The sequence below is a fragment of the Aquarana catesbeiana genome, linkage group LG05 (assembly GCF_042186555.1).
Source record: "Aquarana catesbeiana isolate 2022-GZ linkage group LG05, ASM4218655v1, whole genome shotgun sequence".
Classification (NCBI taxonomy): domain Eukaryota; kingdom Metazoa; phylum Chordata; class Amphibia; order Anura; family Ranidae; genus Aquarana; species Aquarana catesbeiana.
Window position 1 is genome coordinate 395,701,553 of NC_133328.1, and position 21,890 is coordinate 395,723,442.

Genomic DNA, 21,890 nt, shown 5'->3' on the forward strand with positions numbered 1-21,890 from the left:
CAACAGAACCCTGCAGCTGGATAAGGTAAGGGAGACTCCTTAAGAATTTTTCCAGTTCTTATAAGGTTTCTCCTTTAAGTAAATGTATGCTATATCTATAGTCGCCACCGGGGGCTGTCAAGAGCACATACCTTTTCATGCTTGATCTGTCTTGTCTCGGTGTCCACGCTGTACGCTCCTCCAAGCCATGCTCCAGGTAGGATGTGGGAAGGGGGTTTTTTCCTACAGGGATTCTCCCCCCACGGCTTAGGTAAAGGCACAGGGAAGCGGTAGTATGCCGCACGCCGCCATTACAGTGGCTTCCCATCCACCGGCCCTCCTCTCTCCTCCACCCCGGCCCCCCCCCCCCCCCCCATGCTATCTGAGGATCTAGAGCCTCGGCTCGCACGGGAAACAGTCTTTTTTTTTTTTTTTTTTAAAGGACGAGGGTGGCAGGGGGGGGGGTGGAGCGTTAACGCAACGTCGGCGTGGTGAAACGCTCACATTGCAGGCTGCATACAGGCTATAAGGTGCACTCTTTTCAGATGCACACGGCCTATGGAGGGACACAGAGCAGACGGGCGCATGTGAGGTGGGAGACACAGGCATTCCCAGGCAAACATTTACTTGAGCACCAGACTGAGACTTGGTAGCAGCGGCAGTTGCTGTACTACATTGCTCAGCAGTCAGTGCATTCTGGTAGTGCCTCTGCTTTTTTGTGTTTTGCACTAGGGGCAAAACAGAGGTACATATACCCCGGAAAATAGGGGCTCTAAGGGACTCCCTCAGGCCCTGAGAACCCCCCTTCTGCAGCACCTTCCCCCCTGAAGGACCGGGGGAAGCTGGCCAGGGTGAGCTGTTGGGGTCAGGGGCTGCAGCTGCTTCTGGCACTTCAGCCCCTGTATACATTACACAGGAGTTTCTTTCCTCAACCATTAATGGATTAGAGAAAAGACTGGTGGCCTTAATCGCATCTTCACTCTGTGAAAGAAAACACACTAGGTCCCCCTCTGCCACCCAGGACCCTCAAACAGAGGAACTCTGGGGGAAAAAGGAGAGGAATCCCTCTCAGAGGATTGGGATGAGACTTATGACTGCTCTTCTGAGGAATCCAGTGGAGAAGGGCCCTCTTCAGCTTCTCAGGATGAGAAGGTGTTAGTGAAAATTTTGGCTGGATTGGTCCGCTCCACATTCAGGTTACCCGTATCTGAGTCAGTTAAAGAACCCTCCTTTGGTTTGGGTTCACTGAAGCCTCCTCAAACTGCACATGCTTTTCTGTTTATGGTTACTGAAAAAGCTTATTTTTTCTGAGTGGGATCACCCAGATAAACATTTTTTTCCGCCTGAAAAAGTTTGCAACACTTTATCCTATGGAGGAAAAATTTACTAAGATGGGGGGTATACCGGTAGTTGACGCCGCCATTCCTCCGTATATAAGTCTGGCTTGTCTTGTCGACGTTTAGATACCTAGGGATCCAACTAATAAGAAATTGGAATTCCTGTTGAAAAGTGTTTTCTTCTGGGCAGGTTCAGTGGCAGAATGTCCTAATAGCTCAACCTGCAGTGGCAGCAATCGGTCTGTCAATACTTGAGAGACCATGCAAGCCTGGGGGTTTGTCAACCTACCAGCGGCTTTGTGTTTGCTGTTGACGCAATCAGAGATTCTATCATCCAAACCTTTCGCCTTGCGATTGGGTTGGGTTGGTGCGTAGAATCTTATGGTTGAAAATTTCAGCCGAATCACCATGTAAGAAGCTTCTGGCTGGGTTTCCCCTCCATGGTGCTAGGCTGTTCGGAGAGGATTTGGTATACGTCCCTCTTTTAAACAGGCTCTGTCCCCAGTGCCAGGAGCATCAACCTCCAGGCAGTCGCGACAGCCTCCTCCGTCAGGCTCAAGAAATAAATCTCAGAGTCGACCCAGGGACCAAAGTAGCTCTGTGGGAGGAAGCCTACTAGACAAGACGCTAAATCCTCTTTTGAAGGAGTGCCCACGCTCGCTCGGGTGGGGGGAAGACTGCTACAGTTCTCAAGGCTCTGGTAGGAGTATTTCCAGGACAGATGGGTGAAGTCCACATTAACTCTAGGTTACAAACTAGAGTTCCGAGAATTCCCCTCTCCTCGTTTCCTCAGATCAAATGTTCCCAAAGACCCAGAGAAAAAGAAGTCTCTCTTCTAGGTGACTATTGTCGCAAAAAGTTATCGTGGTTGTTCCCACGCAAGAGCAGGGATTGGGGTTTTATTCAAACCTTTTCACGGTTCCAAAACCAAATGGAGATGCCAGACCCATTTTAGATCTCAAGGATCTAAACCGATTCCTAAAGATACGATCCTTTTGCATGGAATCGATCCAATCGGTCGTCTCCATCCTACAAGAAGGAGAATTTCTGGCGTCAGTAGACATCAAGGACGCATACCTGCATGTACCTATTTTCCCTGCTCATCAAAAGTACCTGCGTTTCAAAGTAGAAAAACGCCACTTTCAGTTTATAGCTCTGCTTTTCAGGCTAGCTACTGCACCTCGGGTGTTTACAAAAATCTTGGCCCCTCCGCTGGCCAGATTAAGGGCCCAAGGTATAACGGTAATAGCATACCTAGACGACCTGCTCTTGATAGACCGATCGGTAGCCCACTTGGACCAAAGCTTGGTCACCACAGTCAACTACCTGAAATACCTAGGTTGGCTCCTCAACTCAGAAAAGTCTTTTTTGAAACCAGTAAGAAGACTAGAGTATTTCGGTCTGGTCATAGATACAGCCCAGAAGAGGGTATTTTACCCCAGGCAAAGATCATTCCATAAAAGAACTGATTCAGGTAGTCAGGGCAAAGAAAGATCCTCCTATTCGCCTTTGTATGAGGCTACTGGGGAAGATGGTGGCTTCATTCAAAGCAGTTCCCTATGCTCAGTTTCATTCGAGACTGCTGCAAAACAGTATCCTGTTTGCCTGGAACAAGGAGATTCAGGCATTGGATTTCCTGATGCGTCTGTCTCCTACAGTGCTTCAGAGCCTCAGTTGGCTGATACCCGAAAATCTGCAAAAGGGAAAACCCTTTTTTCCGGTTGCCCTGTCAGGATCCAGTCCGACAATGCCACAGCAGTGCCTTATATCAATCACCAGGGAGGCACCAGGAGTCATGCAGCCCAAGGAGAAGTAAACCAGATCTTAATCTGGGCAGAAGCATGTGCCGTGCATATCGGCAATCTTCATTCCGGGAGTAGAGAACTGGCAGGCAGACTACTTGAGTCGCCGGCAGTTATTCCCAGGGGAATGGTCTCTTCACCCCGACGTTTTCTTGGCCATATGCCAAAGATGGGGGGTTCCGGATGTAGACCTCTTTGCATCCAGGTTCAACAACAAGATTGATAACTTTGTGTCAAGAACAAGGGATCCTCTTGCATGCGGGACAGATGCGTTGGTGACTCCATGGCATCAATTGTCCCTAATTTATACATTTCCTCCTATTCTGCTACTGCCACGACTTCTTCGCAGAATCAGGCAGGAAAGGAAGTTGGTACTTCTGGTTGCCCAGCATGGCCCAGAAGAGCTTGGTATGCAGAAATAGTAAAGATGGCAGTAGGTCCCCCGTGGACCCTACCGTCACGTCCAGACCTGCTATCCCAAGGTCCAGTGTTCCATCCTGCCTTACAAATGCTAAATTTGAGGGTCTGGCTATTGAAACCCATGTTCTGAAGAGTCGTGGGCTTTCAGGTCCTGTGATTTGTACCTTAATCAATGCAAGAAAGCCAGTTTCCAGAATGATTTATCATAAGAGTCTGGAAAGCTTAGATCTCCTGGTGTGTATCCAGGGCTTGGCATCACAGAAAATACAGTCAGGTCCATAAATATTGGCACAGCAACACAATTCTAATCTTTTTGGCTCTATACACCACCACAATGGATTTGAAATGAAACAAACAAGATGTACTTTAACTGCAGACTTTCAGCTTTAAATTGAGGGAATTTACATCTAAATCAGGTGAACGGAGTAGGAATTACAACAGTTCTTATATGTGCCTCCCACTTTTTAAGGGACCAAAAGTAATGGGACAGATTAACAATCATCCATCAAACTTTCACTTTTTAATACTTGGTAGCAAATCCTTTGCAGTCAATTACAGCCTGAAGTCTGGAAAGCATAGACATCACCAGACGCTGGGTTTCATCCCTGGTGATGTTCTGCCAGGCCTCTACTGCAACTGTCTTCAGTTCCTGCTTGTTCTTGGGGCATTTTCCCTTCAGTTTTGTCTTCAGCAAGTGAAATGCATGCTCAATCGGATTCAGGCCAGGTGATTGACTTGGCCATTGCATAACATTCCACTTCTTTCCCTTTCCCAAAAAACTCTTTGGTTGCTTTCGCAGTATGCTTCGGGTCATTGTCCATCTGCACTGTGAAGCGCCGTCCAATGAGTTCTGAAGCATTTTGGTGAATATGAGCAGATTATTATTGCCCGAAAAACTTCAGAATTCATCCTGCTGCTTTTTTCAGCAGTCACATCGTCAATAAATACAAGAGAACCAGTTCCATTGGCAGCCATACATGCCCACGCCATGACACTACCACCACCACCATGCATCACTGATGAGGTGGTATGCTTTGGATCTTAAGCAGTTCCTTTCCTTCTCCATACTCTTCTCTTCCCATCACTCTGGTACAAGTTGATCTTGGTCTCATCTGTCCATAGGATGTTGTTCCAGAACTGTGAAGGCTTTTTTAGATGTTGTTTGGCAAACTCTAATCTGGCCTTCCTTTTTTTTGAGGGTCACCAATGGTTTACATCTTGCGGTGAACCCTCTGTATTCACTCTGGTGAAATCTTCTCTTGATTGTTGACTTTGACACAGATACACCTACCTCCTGGAGAGTGTTCTTGATCTGGCCAACTGTTGTGAAGGGTGTTTTCTTCACCAGGGAAAGAATTCTTTGGTCATCCACCACAGTTGTTTTCTGTGGTCTTCCGGGTCTTTTGGTGTTGCTGAGCTCACTGGTGCGTTCTTTCTTTTTAAGGATGTTCCAAACAGTTGATTTGGCCACACCTAATGTTTTTGCTATCTCTCTGATGGGTTTGTTTTGTTTTTTCAGCCTAATGATGGCTTGCTTCACTGATAGTGACAGCTCTTTGGATCTCATATTGAGAGTTGATAGCAACAGATTCCAAATGCAAATAGCACACTTGAAATGAACTCTGGACCTTTTATCTGCTCCTTGTAAATGGGATAATGAGGGAATAACACACACCTGGCCATGGAACAGCTGAGCAACCAATTGTCCCATTACTTTTGGTCCCTTAAAAAGTGGGAGGCACATATACAAACTGTTGTAATTCCTACACCGTTCACCTGATTTGGATGTAAATACCCTCAAATTGAAGCTGAAAGTCTGCAGTTAAAGCACATCTTGTTCGTTTCATTTCAAATCTATTGTGGTGGTGTATAGAGCCAAAAAGATTAGAATTGTGTCGATGTCCCAATATTTATGGACCTGACTGTATGTCATAAGTAGAATTCTTGACTTTCTACAAATGGGATTAGAAATGAAACTGGCCTTGAGTACCATCAAGGGCCAGGTCTCGGCCTTGTCAGTATTATGTCAACGGCCGCTTGCTTCGCATTCTTTAGTCCGAAGCTTTATACAGGGGGTAACGCGTCTTAATCCTCCGGTTAGGGCGCCCTTAAACCCCTGGGACTTGAATTTGGTTCTGTCAGTTTTACAGAAACAGCCTTTTGAACCAATACATCAAATTCCCTTGGTCTTGTTGACAAGAAAGTTAATTTTTTTCTGGTAGCCATAACTTCTACTAGAAGAGTATCAGAATTAACAGCTCTTTTCTGTAAAGAGCCTTATTTAGTCATACACAAGGATAGAGTGGTATTGCGCCCTCATCCTAGCTTTCTACTGAAAGTGGTTTTAGATTTTCATCTAAACCAAGATATTGTTCTACCTTCCTTTTTTCTAGATCCCTGTTCTACGGAAGAAAGGTCACTACATTCTTTGGATGTAGTAAGAGCAGTCAAGGCCTATCTGGATGCAACTGCTCAAATTCGCAAAACGGATGTTTTGTTCGTACTGCCAGAAGATCCCAATAGAGGACAGGCAGTGCCAAAGTCTACCATTTCAAGATGGATTCGACAAATGATTATTTAAGCTCACGGTTTGAAACAGAAAATTCTACCTTTTCAAATCAAGGCACACTCCACAAGGGCTATTAGTGCTTCTTGGGCGGTGCATCACCGGGCCTCTATGGCTCAAATCTGCAAGGCCACCACCTGGTCTTCAGTCCATACATTCTCCAGATTTTATCAGGTGGATGTGGGAAGGCATGAGCATATCGCCTTTGGGCGTAGTGTGCTGCAGGCAGCGGTACAAGGTCCTCAGGTCTGATTACACCCTACTTTGTGTGGTCCCCTCCCCTCAAATAGCATTACTCTGGGACATCCCATCAGTAATTACTGGGGCTCTGTGTCCCGTGATGTACGAGAAAGAAAATAGGATTTTTATAACAGCTTACCTGTAAAATCCTTTTCTTTTGAGGTACATTCCTAGATTTTAAGCTCTAACGAGCAGGGCCCTCTGATTCCTCCTGTATTGAATTGTATTGTACTTGTATTGTCTGCCCTAATGTTGTAAAGCGCTGCGTAAACTGTCGGCGCCATATAAATCCTGTATAATAATAATAATCACGGGACACAGAGGTCCCGCCCCTCTTCTAATACACTTATATTGCTTTGCTACAAAACTGAGGTATCCCCAGGAAGGGGAGGGGTTATATAGGGGGTTGAACTTCGTGTCTAGGGTGTGACCAGTGTCCAATCACCTAATGATACCCTATAACCCATCAGTAATTACTGAGGCTCTGTGTTTTTTTTTTTTTTTACTTTAATCTTCCTTACACTTCTTAGCAATCATATCTTTCCTTGCTTAAAAGCCTTATCTTCACATAAACCAATTCCGCCTCTCAGCCCTTCTGAGATAAACTTCACTAATCAACCCTACCCCAGCTACTTACCTCCATATCACAGCAGTGACCTGGTCCAGTGTTTACCTCCTTTTTTCAAAAGAAGAAAGAAATCTCTTTATCTCCAATCTCACTGTGCCGCCCAGTTCAAGTCTGTGGTGACCAGCACTGAAAAAAAGGGGAGTGGGACACAGCTGAGGTGATAGTGTCAGTCCAGTTTAGCTCAAGAGAGAACTTGGGGGTGGGATGGGTTAGTAGTAGTTGATTATAAATTGATTCAGATCTGAAACTTCTAGAAACTGCTGGAAAGTTTCCATTCAGACTGTAGTTCTTTTTTTTAAAGCTTTTCTAAGGAGATGAGGCCAAGAAAAATGTGTTCTTGGCTGTATATCTCTTGGTGTTTGAAACCTAATAGATGATTCTTTTTTGTTTACATGTCTGTATTTCTAAGACACACAAGGAGAACTTCAGTACTTAAAAAGTATAAATACTACATAAAAAGCATAATGTAAACAGTTCCAAGAAAAGTAGTTAAATTAATATTTTCGTTACTTATTTTTCTCTTTACACTTTTCAAGATTTCCAAGGTGAATGGAATTACTCGATTATCATCATCGAGTTCTAACTCAGTCGGTGCCAAAAAGACGAGAGCAGCGAGACCTTCACCGTCCAAAACTGTGAAGTATACTGCAACGGTGACCAAGGGAACTGTCACATACACCAAAGCCAAGAAAGAACTGGACAAGGCAACCAAACTGAATCACAGCAAAACCAGTTCATCTGTTCACCACACAATCTCAGGGACCACAGAAAGCAGCAATGCAAAAACTCGTAAACAGGTGCTATCTCTTTCCACATCCAAGCCCAACTGTGCCACTGGTATTAACTGTGTTAAGATGAATGGCAAGTTGAATAAAAAGACATGCACTAGGGAGGAAGGAAGGCAGTTAAGGGAAGGACTGCGTAATTCAAAAAGACGTCTGGAGGAAGCAAACCACCCCAATAAGGCACAGCCTTTAGTAAAGAAACTTAAAGTATCCGCCAGCTTGCCTGAAGTCAGAAGCAAGAGGCTTGTGGCGGAGAAACCGGTGCTTAATGGACATGTCAAGAAAGAAGTGCCAGAGAAGATGCTGGAGAGAAATAGGCCAAAGCGGGCCTCAGCAGCCAAGAGCACATCAGTTACACAAACCCACAGTAAGACAGAAGATGCTGGCTGTGAAAATCACTCTACCTCACAGACAGATTCCTCGCACAAAACTCTGGACTCTAAGCCAGAAAGACAAGCTGAGAGGGCCAGGTGTGTAGCCATGTGTGAGATCCCTGTCCTCCAACCTTCTGCCAAGGAGTTCCACGACCCCCTGATCTACATTGAGTCCATCCGATCCCAAGTGGAGAAGTATGGGATGTGTACAGTGATCCCTCCCGCAGACTGGAGACCCGAATGCAAGCTGAACGATGAAATGCGCTTTGTAACGCAGAATCAACACATCCACAAGCTTGGTAGACGCTGGGGTCCTAATGTGCAGCGGCTGGCCTGCATCAAGAAGCACCTCAAATCTCAGGGCATCACCATGGATGAGCTTCCACTCATAGGTAAGAATATAACAATGATGCAGGTGCTTGTTGAACTCTTTCTTCACATTACAGTATGTCTGTTTCAACAGGATCAGTGCAGTGGAATCCACAATTCTGCACTTCATGTTGTGTTTGTTTGTTCCAAGCAGTTTCCATAACACCAAATAACAGTTCACATATCCATACTATTAGGGATTTCTTTCCAAAATGTTTCCTGTTCTTTCTGCTGTCTGTGTAGTTCCTCTGTAGTCATCCAAAAAACAAGTGCACAAAACGTGCTTGAAAATTATATCATCTTTCAAGGTTAACATTTTTCATTATTTCTTTATTGTTTAAGCATAAAATGAGATAAATTCTAGTGTTAAAAGGAATGTCAATTTACAAATGTGTGTTTCTTATATGATCCTGATTGATGTATTCATTTTAGACTTAAAAGGTTACTAAACCCAGGGCCCTGCATTCACTATATCTGGTCTCCCACTGTACACAGAACATGGAAATGCAATTATGTTAGTAAATATAAACTGCTAAATACCTTTTCTCAAAGCTGGTAGGAGGAGATTTCATTCTCCTGACTGTCTTATGAGGCTGCATGACCCCTGACCCCCGTCTGGACAGTGCTGATTGGCCCTGTGCCAATCACATGCACCCTCCCAAAAAAAAAATGACTTTCTAATACTAAACACCAAACTGAGCATGTGCAAAGTGCACCCAAGGCTAAGTACTACCAGCAGATGGACTGGGGACTGTGGAAGAAAGAGTATCAGAGAAGACAGGATCAAACAACCTTTTTACACAATACAGAGGATTAACCCCTTAGGTTCCACAGTGAGTATAACAAGTATGTTTTACTGGATATACAGACTGATTTTACTGTTGTGGGTTTAGCAACACTTTAACTAGTTTTGTTTTATTTTAGGGAACAGTTGTATTCAGTGGCAAAAATAATTATTTGAGCCTCTGCAGATTTTGTAGGTTTGCTCAATTACAAAGAAATGAAGGGTCTATAATTGTAATCATAGGTGTATTTCAAAATGATAGCGATCGAATATCAGCCAAAAATCCAGAAAAAACACATGATACAAATTTTATAAATTAAGTTGCAGTAAAGTGAGTAAAATAAGTATTTGATCCCCTGCAAACCAACAATAATATTGGCTCCCCCAGACTGGCCACAGTATGTGCTCATGTGGTACACAGAATACTCCTGTCAATTTAATAAGGTGCTCTTAACGTCAACTCGTTCTGTGAATAAAAGACACCTGTCCACAGAATCTCTTTCTTCCATTCAAACCTCACCATCATAGGCAAGACCAAAGAGCTGTCAAAAGACGTCAGTGACAAGATTGTAGACCTGCACAAGGCTGGAATGGGCTACAAGACCATAAGCAAGAAGCTTGGTGAGGAGGAGACTGTTGGAACGATTATTCGCAAATTAAATAAATACAAAATAACCATCAAGTGCCCTCGATCTGGTGCTGCATGCAAGATTTTGCTTCATGGAGAAACCATCATGAGAAAAGTGAGGGATCAGCCCAGAACGACAAAAGAGGAGCTTGTGAATGATCTCAAGGTAGTTGGGACCACATTTACCAAGCAAACCATTTGTAACACAATACTCCTCCATGGATTGAAATCCTGCCATGCCCACACAGCCCCCCTCTTCAAGAAGGCACATGTATAGGCCCATCTGAAGTTTGCCAATCAACATCTAAATGATTCAGAGAAGGATTGGGAAAAAGTGCTGTCGTCAGATTAGACCAAAATTTAGCTCTTTGGCATTAACGCGACTCGTCCTTTTTGGAGGAAGAAAAATGCTGACTATGACCTTAAGAACACCATCCCTACAGTCAAGCACATAGGTGAAAATAATATGCTTTGAGGCTGTTTCTCTGCTAAAGGTACATGCCGACTTTGCTACTTTGAGGGGCCAATATATGGGGTCATGTATTGTAAAATCTTGGATGAGAACCTTCTTCCCTCAGCCAGAACACTGAAGATGGGTCGTGGATGGGTCTTCCAGCATGACAATGACCCAAAACATACTGCTAAGGCAACAAAGGAGTGGCTCAAAAAGAAGCACATTAAGGTCATGGAGTGGCCTAGCCAGTCTCCAGACCTTATTCCTATAGAAAATTTATAGAGGGAGCTGAATCTTCAAGTTGCCAAGCGACAGCCAAGAAACCTTAAAGTGGATGTAAACCCGAATTTTTTTTTTTTTTTTTTTTTATCATACTGTAGAGTATAAGATTTCCTATCATTTGAGTCCAGTCTTGCCACACAGAGTTAATCCATCTCTGAGCAATCATCTTTTATTGTTCAGTGAGAAAAATCTTGACAAACTGAGAAAAACTTTGTTAAATGCTCCCCTTGCTGTGAGTGACAGGTGATTTACATCTGGTGCACTAGCCTAAGACACAGGCATTATTTTTTAGTTCCCTCCCCCACTCCTTTCTTCAGCAGCTCTGCAAGGATTGGCTGTTCCACACCTCAGCATGATTTGGCATGCTGAAGTCATGTGGTTACTTTCCTGTCTTTTCACTGGATGTTAGAGATCATAGCAGAAGTTCAGCAGAAGTTCAGTGTTAGAAATACACAGGAGAAAATGCATATTGACAAGGAGTGTAGAGGTGGGCGGGGAGTCTACTGACATCATGACTCCTCCCACCGAGCTCCAGACAACAGACCCACCCACAGAATCTGCAGTTTTTCGGGTCTAATAACAGACAGAGGGGAGACATTTGACAGGTAAAGATACATGCAGGAGGCATGTATATCCTTATAGATAACCCCTATGGCAGTAGTTTAGAAAGGATGACATTGGGTTTACATCCACTTTAAGGATTTAGAGAAGATCTGTAAAGAAGAGTGGACCAAAATCCCTTCTGAGATGTGTGCAAACCTGGTAACCAACTACAAGAAACATACCTCTGTCCTTGCCAACAAGGGTTTCTCCACCAAGTACTAAGTTATGTTTTGCTTGGGGATCAAATACGTATTTTACTCACTGAACTGCAACTACATTTATAACAAATGAGGAGGGTGCAGATCAGCTGGGAGTAAAGATGGGCAAAATGTTAGAGGGGTTTTTAAACTAGGTGACGGGGGGGAGGGCCCAGAGGTAGGGATAGTCAGCGCGGAAAATATTCCAGAGGGTAGTATTGGGGGCATTAGTGGTAGGTTGACTAAAGCACATAAACCCAAGGTAAGTATAGTAACAAGTCCTAGTTGCAATCTCAGAACACCCAATAAGAGGATAGTATGCAACTGGTCTAAACTTCATAGCATGCTCACCAATACGAGGAGCCTGGAGGACAAGATGAGTGAACTAGAGATACTGTTGTACGAGGAGGATTTGGACTTTGTGGGAATTTCAGAGACTTGGTTCAACAGCTCTCATGATTGGCATTCAAGTGTATATCCTTTATCGCAGGGATAGAGAGGGTAAAAAAGGGAGAGGGGTATGCCTATATATCAGGATTAATGTACAAGTGAATGTGAGAGATGACATCACTAAGGGAGCTAGGGAGGAGGTGGAATCCTTATGGGTAGAGCTCCAAAGGGATGAAGCCAAGGGGAAAATGATACTGGGAGTATGCTATAGGCCCCCTAACCTGAGGGAGGAGGGGGAGACAGATCTCCTATCACAATTTGGATTAGCAGCAAGGATGGGAAGTGTTATCATAATGGGGGATTTTAATTATCCAGACAAAGACTGGGCAGAGGGAACCGCGCATTCGTCTAAGGCTCGCCAGTTCCTAAATGTCTTGCAGGACAATTTCATGGTTCAGATGGTAGACGCACCAACTAAAAATAAAGCATTGCTGGATCTACTGATTACCAACAATATAGACCTGATCACGGATGTGGAAATACAGGGCAATTTAGGAAACAGCAATCACAGGTCAATTGGCTTTAGTATAAATCACACAAATAGGAAATATAAGGGGAATACAAAGACACTGAATTTCAAAAGAGCCAACTTCCCTAAACTACGAACCTTGCTAGAAGGCATAAATTGGAATAAAATCTTAGGAACAAAGAACAGAGAAAATGTGTTTGCTTAAATTAAACAATTAAATAAAGGCATTAGCCAATGCATCCCATTGGGTAATAAATTTAAAAGAACGAACAAAAGTCCTGGATGGCAAAGGAGAAGGCCTTCAAAAAATACAAGGTTCATCACCAGCTTTCAGGCTTTATAAAGAATGCAACAAGAGATGTAAGGGTGCAATTAGGGCTGCTAAGAACACGAAAGGCACATAGCGGAGGAAAGCAAAAAAAATCCCAAGAAATTCTTTAACCACTTCAGCCCTGGAAAGGATTTACCCCCTTCCTGACCAGAGCATTTTTTGCGATTCGAGATGGAGCCTTAGAACGTGCTGGTCCTGGGGTTTTTTGGAGCTTAAAAGCGCCTATGCCACTTACAGCTCCTTACTTCTATGTGGGCATGAGGCCATAGAATAACATGGAGAGGCGGTTTTAAGCTGTAAAAATGGTCCTAAAAGCGACTGTAAAAATGCCCGTGGGCATGAGGCCTAAGCCACAGTCCTTCAAAATCTTTTTGCCATAACATCAAAAACCAAAGCTTGCTAAAGAAGCTATCACCTTTGATCACACACCAAAAGGTTTAGTCACATGAAAACTATATATACAAACATACACAGGATCATTTGACATTCCTTACACAGGAAAATGTGGACTACTAAAAACAGTAGACTGACACAAAGGAACTACAGTTCTAGTTAACACCACCTATCCTGCAATACCCATTTCTAAGTTCTAGGGAGGTTTGTGTATATGCGTCCTTCAGTCTATCTTAAGGACACAAGACATAAACCAACGCATACTGCCATCCACTATGCTGATTTTCGATGCAACATTTCCTTTTCTTCTCTTTCCTTAATCTTTGTAGGGTTCTTGTACCATTAACTCAATATGTACAGGGGGAGCAATGTACTAATAGTTTATTCATTTAAGGCAGAGATGGCTTCTTAATATTTTGCCAAATCTGTTTTGACCTGACTTTAGAGTCTGTTGTGATCTTTGAGGATATTTGCTAAAAAATGACTTTACAACATAAGCAGCTAAAGAGGTCAGGGGTGGCTATTTTTAAGATCTTTTACTGCTTGTTACAATTATGTAAATACAGTGTCCATGGTCTGGGCACGGGTGCATTTTAAAATAGTGTTAAAGAAATGACTACTGTCTGCTACTGCAGGTAGCTGGAAGTTTTTTTGATTACAGAAAAATGCGTTGACGCTTTATTAATCAATTTAGTACATGGCTCCCTCAGCCTTTCACTTGTTTTTCAGTGTTTCAATTAGTAGTCTTATGTTCAAAATGTTTCACCAGAATTGTTCTGCTTTTCAAAGCCTACTGAAATCAAGTTTTGTACTGGCCATACATTATACAATTTTTTTTTTATTCAATTTCCTTTAGATTTACCTTCAACTATGTAGTGCAAGGGCCTGCCTGATTGCATACAAATTGATAGTGCTTAGGTTTGACCTCATATTATATGGTTTTGCTAAATCTAAAGGAAAATTGTACAAGAAAAATGTATAATGTATAGCCAGCTTTATACCACCTTTGAGACATGATTCAATTTACAATCAATCTTGGAGCCTTGATAATCTAGTATATTAGTATGTTACTCTTTCTGTAACTGAGCCTCAAAAATACTCTGCTGTACTCCTCTATATGTGTTCTGGATCAATTTATTCCAAGACACATCTTAAATTATTCAAGGAATCATCTCATTTTGACAGCAGGGAAAGCAAGTAAATTAAAGTGCTTGTCAAGGTACTAAGGTGGTTCAGGTTTTGAATCAGATCTCCTGCAATGAATGCACGTGTGGGTCAGCACAGACATAAAGTGTGTAAATGTTCACTTCCGTTTTTACATTAGTAGAATGTTTTTCTGCCATGGAATGCAAAAAACCTTAAAGTATTCATGACTTAAATTAAGACAGCAGTAATAATGAAGAAAGAACGTGTTTACAGTGTTTGGCTTGGAAGTATTTTACAAAATGCTTTTTTCAAATTGTGTAGATATTAACCTTTTTTCCCTTAATACTGCTGTTTTAAAATGCACTAACAGAACTTTGGTAAAGTCAGATTGTCCTCCTTCTGTATGCTGACACTACCATGCATATATCTTATAGATAGATAGATAGATATATATATATATTTATAAAGTAAGGGTTGTCACAAGTTTTTGTTGGGTTTAAAGGCCTGTACACACGATCAGAAATTCGGACAAAAATACCGCTTTCGAAACGATCGTACGATAATCTGATGGTTAGTACACCTCTTTCGAGAGCCGATCATGACATTTCATCTGATTATTATTCAAAGGGACATGCACAAAACTTTTTCCCATACGATACAAGATTGTACTATTTTAGCTTAATCACTACAGTCTTCGTCCAAAAGTACAATACAATACATTACACCGCTTCTGAATTTTGATTCTGTCTTACAAGAATTTTCGTAACTTTAACCTCTTCATTTTTGATATGAGACTAGCATGCAAAAAAACAAAGTGGACGATCATTAGCCCGATAATCTCATCATGTGTACAAGGCATAAGTGATGTAGATCTTGAACTCAGCACACAAAGTGCGATGGGATAGAGAAGATATGGGTTGGTGGATGAAGGAAGGATCTTTCTTTCTTAAAGCTGTTTGAATTCTAGATTTAGCTATTACAGTGGAATATTCTATTCCATATAGGGGATCAGGCCCTTTTTCAAAATCTTTGGCCCTGGGATTAAATCCTATGGCTCTTTCCCCACTTGTGACAACCCTAAGTACATATGTGGAGTTCCCTAAGAAACCACAAATGTTTTAAAGACTATTTAAAAAAAACTGATTTCTCTCTGTTTCTTTGTGGCGATGTGACTACTAGGCATTCAAGAATCATTCACAGCGCTTTGTCCTGAAAGAAGACTGGGCCAGAGGAGCCCCATTGTGCCCCTGCTTTAAGAACTCAGCTCTTCATTTTATAATTTCTATGTCTAATTTTTAATACATCACCACTATGCTGGCACTGGGGCAGAATAGGGGTTATGTATTATAAGTTTTACCTTGCTTATTTGGGGCTAATTGAAAAGTGAAGTACCCGTCAGTGCAGTGAACTCCAGAGTGTGTCCTGAGCAGCGTATCTTGATCTCTGCCGCTTAATGGTGTGGAGGAGATACCAGCACGCACCTCTGAGAATGGGTTTCCAGCAAGGTATTGGTATCTGCAAATGGTAAATGGGCAACGGCCAAGGTCAGTCCAAATGTTGGCCAACATCTTTTGGTAAGTGGTAAGTCAAAATGATTAATCCAAACAAAAGTATGCCAATCCTTTTTCTTCATGCTTTCTTGTGCACATCCTACATTAGATTGTGAGGATTTTCAGAAGACAGTCTCTGTGTCTCATAGTATTGCTGATCTTAGCTTTGTCGTTGTGAGAACCCTTTTGTTCTTCACTCTTTTTGTGATAATTTGTGAATTGCACTATATGTGCGACAGGGTTTAGGAATGCTACATACACATTTTGCATACATGCTTCTTAACAGGTTGTATTCAGCAATCCATAACACAAGAAAAATACTCAAATTAATAGGTTAATAATTTAAAGAACGATGCAAATTCAACATACTGTGGTCTGCTTTGGAGCTAAAATTCTCTATCCTTCCATCTTGAGAGCTGAATGGTGCTTTTTTATTGATGTGGTGTGTGTGTGTGTGTGTTTTTATTTTTTTTAAATTAAGGACTTTGAGGAATAAAGATTTGCTAAAATGTGATGACACATCATGGAGTAACAACCTCTAATTTTTTTAAGCCACACTCCAGCCAACATTGTTTTTGATAGAGTGGTAATAGTCAGAACATCTGTTAAGTTTCTATTGTTTGTGTCTTCATTGGAGAGTTTTCATAACCCTTCCTGTCCCAGTGAAACCAAGATGAGGAGTGAGAAGTGAAGGTGTAACTGGCACAAGAGGCTCTAATCCTTCCTCACTTTTCTAAATGTGTCTGTGTCCACATTAGAGGGATATCACATAAAAGTGAGGGTAGGTGCGCCAATGGTAACAAACAAAAACACTTGATGGAAATTTGGACTCTTATCACTCTGTTGAAAACGTAAAAAAAAAAAAAGTTTTGGGTGGAATTGGGCCTAGCTTGTGCAGTTGTCAACCCCACATAAGCTGCAATTTGTGCAGTCGCTGAAGTGTTGGGGGTTGTCTACTCTTGTGATATGTAGGGCATTAGAAAAGCATCCAAAACCCTTTACTGCTGTTAAAAAATGTAACCATTGCAAGTTTCTAATTTTTTTCCTTGTTTCCCTCGCAACCTCTGCACAGGAGGCTGTGAGCTAGATTTGGCACAGTTTTTCCAGCTCATTAATGACATGGGTGGCATGCAGCAAGTGACAGACCTCAAGAGATGGAACAAACTGGCAGACATGCTTCGCATCCCTAAGACTGCACAGGACAGACTGGCAAAACTGCAAGAGGCTTACTGTCAGTACCTGCTCTCATATGACTCCCTTTCCCCCGAGGAGCACAAAAAACTGGAGAAAGAAGTTCTACAGGAGAAGGAAAACCTAGAAAAGAAGAAAGGTCCACTGGAAGGGCAGGCAGAGAATGCTTATAGGTTACATTTGCTCCCTAGATATGAGCCCAAAAATGGATTAATTAATGGAGTAGTACACCGCAATGGTCTACGTGGAAAGCTGAAAGAAATGGATGTTCCTCCAAAAAATGGCAGGCGGAGGCTATTTACTCTGGAAAAAGAATACACAGAGGAGGAACCCGAAGATAAAAGTTTATTAGGTGACCTACACAAATGCGTCTACAAGGTAAGTCAGGTTCAAGCGATCACAATGCACATTGGTCCCTAGTGTACGTCAATTACTTCAGTGTGCAAATGCTTGGAATGATTTCAAATATGCATTTTTCCATTAAATGACAACAATAAATGTTACAATTTGCAGTCAAAAAGCATATATTTAGAAGCATATAAATTGGGGCACCATGCTCAAGCTTTGATTGAATTGAATGTAGCAATAGAAACAAGCTAGAATTAAGGGAAATGGTTGGGTTTAGAAAAATCTTTAAGGAATACATCTTACAGTATATGTATTTTATAATGGGTTTTAGGTGTAATATATTATGGTAATTATTGTACAAAATAAAATATGCAATGTGTGATATGCTTAATTTATTAATGGTCAGTGCATTGGCTTCACCAAGCACAGCAAATAGTGCTTTAAAGATAAGTCCACTTTTTGCAAATAAATAATTTAAAAATGCACCCACATGTGCATTTATTTATTTATTTTGTTTGCAAATGAGCCTATAAAGCACTGCAGCTACAATCAGTGGATCACAGATACAACACACACACACACTCCTGCATTCCTGCATACTCTTCCTCCAGCTTCTTGTCCATACTGAGGTACAGACTTCAAGTTGGTGTATCAATGGACTATGAGTACGGTGATCACTGCACTTGTATTCCATTGATAGCTAGATAGTCTGACTTGTAGTTCATTTATTCACAGATCAGCCTCAATAATAGCAGGAGGATGTCGCGATGGGAAATGCAGCTTCAAAGATCTGGGAGTTAGAATCCCAGTGTGTGCTTCAACATGTCCAGTTTATACCATCAGTAAGTTTTAGTTAGTGATATTAAAGGCAAGTTTAAAAAATAAATAAATAAACATGTCTATGCTTACCTGCTCTGTGCAGTGGTTTTCCACAGAGCAGCCCTGATCCTCCTCTTCTGGGGTCTCCTGCTGGTGCTCCTGGCCCCTCCTTCCTGCCAAGTGCCCCCACATCAAACACCTTGCTGTGGAGGCACCCAAGCAGGCTCGCTCTCTCCTCCATTCACAGAGCCTCGGTACGGCCCTGCCCCCTCTCTCTCCTCGTTGGCTCACTGGCTGTGACTGATGGCAGTGGGAGCCAATGGCCCCTGCTGCTGTCTCAGCCAATGAGGAGAGAGAGTCCCAGGAGAGCCGAGGCTCTCATGCACATCGATAGATAGTGATGAGGCTCAGGTAGGTATTTGGGAGGGGCCTGCTGCACACAGAAGGCTTTTACCTTCATGCATAGAATGCATGAAGGTAAAAGAATTGTGAGCCTTTAGAATCACTTAAAGAACTGACTTTAATTACGATTGATATTACACGTTGAATAATGGTGCTGCAGAGTTCGTTTTTACTTAATCCGCTGTGAAATTTTCAAATTAGTCATAGGGTTATAGTTACGTTAAAGCAGGATTAACCACTTAAGGACCAAGCCTCTTTGAAATTAGTTTTTTTGCTAGAAAATTACTTAGAACCCCCAAACATTATACATTTTTTTTTCTAACATCCTAGAGAATAAAATGGCGGTTGTTGCAATACTTTCTGTCACACTGTATTTGTGCAGCGGTCTTACAAGCACACTTTTTTTTGGAAAAGATACACTTTTTTTTAATTAAAAAATAAGACAACAGTAAAGTTAGCCCATTTCTTTTTTATTTTGTGAAAGATAATGTTACACTGAGTAAATTGATACCCAACATGTCACGTTTCAAAATTGCGCCTGCTCGTGGAATGGCGACAAACTTTTACCCTTAAAAATCTCCATAGGCAACGTTTAAATAATTCTACAGGTTGCATGTTTTGCATTACAGAGGAGATCTAGGGTTAGAATTATTGTTCTAGCTCTAACGATCTCGGCGATACCTGATGTGTGGTTTGAACACCGTTTTCATATGTGGGCGCTGCTCGTGTATGCGTTCGCTTCTGCATGCGAGCTCGGTGGGACGGGGCATGTTTAAAGACATTTTTTTTTCTTATTTATTTTACCATGTATTTTTTATTTTTACACTGTTCTTTAAAAAAAAAATGTGTCACTTTTATTCCTATTAAAAGGAATGTAAACATCCCTTGTAATAGAAAAAAAGCATGACAGGACCTCTTAAATATGAGATCTGGGGTCAAAGAGACCTCAGATCTCATATTTACACTAAATGCAATAATACAAAAAAAATTGTCATTTAAAATTTAAAAAACAAAAAAAGTCCCTTTAAGAACTATGGGCGGAAGTGACAATTTGACGTTGCTTCCGCCCTGCAATGGTATGGAGACGGGTGGGGGGCCATCTTCCCCTCACTCATCTCCATACCCAGCATGAGAAAGGATCTGATCGCCTCCGCCGCTGCCGAGGGCACCGGAGTGTGGCGGGAGAGGGGGGCCCTCTCCTGCCGCTGATAAAAGTGACAGACAACCATTATCGGAAATCGGACCACAGGCCGAAGAGGATATGGGGGTTATGGCAGCTAGCTGCTGCCATAACAATGATATTCCTCTTCAAAGTTAGGACGTATATCAGTGTGGTGCGGTGGTCCGGAAGTGGTTAAGAAGTGGAAGCAGTGGCAGACTGAAAACTTATGGGGCCCCCGGGCAATAGAGGATCATGGGGCCACCAGGTATAAAGATGTCGCACGGCAGTCGTCTTTATGACGCAACATTAATGCGGCAGGCCCGCGCGGAGGGGTACCAAACTCGGTGACATGCAGAGTGGCAGGAGACTTCAAGCTTTTACTTTTTTTTTCATTTTCATGTTTAATTTTTAATGAAAATTTTTTTTACTTTCTTTTCACGATGCTGTGCTGGGGTGGGGGCTTTGGTGAGATATCAGACCCCTGAAGTCTTATTTTTGAGACAGAGAAAGAGACTGAGGACACATGCCCAGTGCCTTTCTCTGTAGCCCTAGCTACACTGCAGATGAATGACCAGGAGACAGAGGCTCCTGCCCATTCATAAACTGAAGCATAGTAAACACAGAACTACCTGTAGCTGCTGTCAGTGGGAGAGGAAAGGAGGGGGTACTCTGGAGGTACTAAGTTATTACCTCCAGAATCCCCCTTGCATCCTCCTCCAGAGTGCGCTCCCTTGCATCCTCCTCCAGAGTCCCCCCCCTCTATGCATCCTCCTCCAGAGTGTGCCCCCTTGCATCCTCCTCCAGAGTGTGCCCCCTTGCATCCTCCTCCAGAGTGCGCCCCCTTGCATCCTCCTCCAGAGTGCGCCCCCTTGCATCTTCCTCCAGAGTGGGCCCCCTTGCATCCTCCTCCAGAGTGGGCCCCCTTGCATCCTCCTCCAGAGTGGGCCCCCTTGCATCCTCCTCCAGAGTGGGCCCCCTTGCATCCTCCTCCAGAGTGGGCCCCCTTGCATCCTCCTCCAGAGTGGGCCCCCTTGCATCCTCCTCCAGAGTGGGCCCCCTTGCATCCTCCAGAGTGGGCCCCCTTGCATCCTCCTCCAGAGTGGGCCCCCTTACATCCTCCTCCAGAGTGGGCCCCCTTGCATCCTCCTCCAGAGTGGGCCCCCTTGCATCCTCCTCCAGAGTGGGCCCCCTTGCATCCTCCTCCAGAGTGGGCCCCCTTGCATCCTCCTCCAGAGTGGGCCCCCTTGCATCCTCCTCCAGAGTGGGCCCCCTTGCATCCTCCTCCAGAGTGGGCCCCCTTGTTGCATCCTCCTCCAGAGTGGGCCCCCTTGTTGCATCCTCCTCCAGAGTGGGCCCCCTTGTTGCATCCTCCTCCAGAGTGGGCCCCCTTGTTGCATCCTCCTCCAGAGTGGGCCCCCTTGTTGCATCCTCCTCCAGAGTGGGCCCCCTTGTTGCATCCTCCTCCAGAGTGGGCCCCCTTGTTGCATCCTCCTCCAGAGTGGGCCCCCTTGTTGCATCCTCCTCCAGAGTGGGCCCCCTTGTTGCATCCTCCTCCAGAGTGGGCCCCCTTGTTGCATCCTCCTCCAGAGTGGGCCCCCTTGTTGCATCCTCCTCCAGAGTGGGCCCCCTTGTTGCATCCTCCTCCAGAGTGGGCCCCCTTGTTGCATCCTCCTCCAGAGTGGGCCCCCTTGTTGCATCCTCCTCCAGAGTGGGCCCCCTTGTTGCATCCTCCTCCAGAGTGGGCCCCCTTGTTGCATCCTCCTCCAGAGTGGGCCCCCTTGTTGCATCCTCCTCCAGAGTGGGCCCCCTTGTTGCATCCTCCTCCAGAGTGGGCCCCCTTGTTGCATCCTCCTCCAGAGTGGGCCCCCTTGTTGCATCCTCCTCCAGAGTGGGCCCCCTTGTTGCATCCTCCTCCAGAGTGGGCCCCCTTGTTGCATCCTCCTCCAGAGTGGGCCCCCTTGTTGCATCCTCCTCCAGAGTGGGCCCCCTTGTTGCATCCTCCTCCAGAGTGGGCCCCCTTGTTGCATCCTCCTCCAGAGTGGGCCCCCTTGTTGCATCCTCCTCCAGAGTGGGCCCCCTTGCATCCTTCTCCAGAGTGCACCCCCAGTAATACTGTACTAAGGGGGCACTCTAGAAACACTAAGGGTAGGGTGATCGTCTGTCCCCGGATTGCAGGATGGG

General features: G+C 43.8%; 1 protein-coding gene across 3 annotated transcripts in view; it reads left to right on the forward strand.

Moving 5' to 3' along the window:
* Nucleotides 1–21,890, forward strand: part of JARID2 (jumonji and AT-rich interaction domain containing 2) — a 342,752-nt gene that overhangs the window by 241,964 nt on the left and 78,898 nt on the right. For all 3 annotated transcript variants that reach the window (XM_073631096.1, XM_073631095.1, XM_073631094.1), the window contains 2 exons: nt 7,509–8,523; nt 16,860–17,356. In XM_073631096.1, the coding sequence (XP_073487197.1) occupies nt 7,509–8,523; nt 16,860–17,356 (1,512 nt within the window). The remainder of the gene's footprint in view (nt 1–7,508; nt 8,524–16,859; nt 17,357–21,890) is intronic.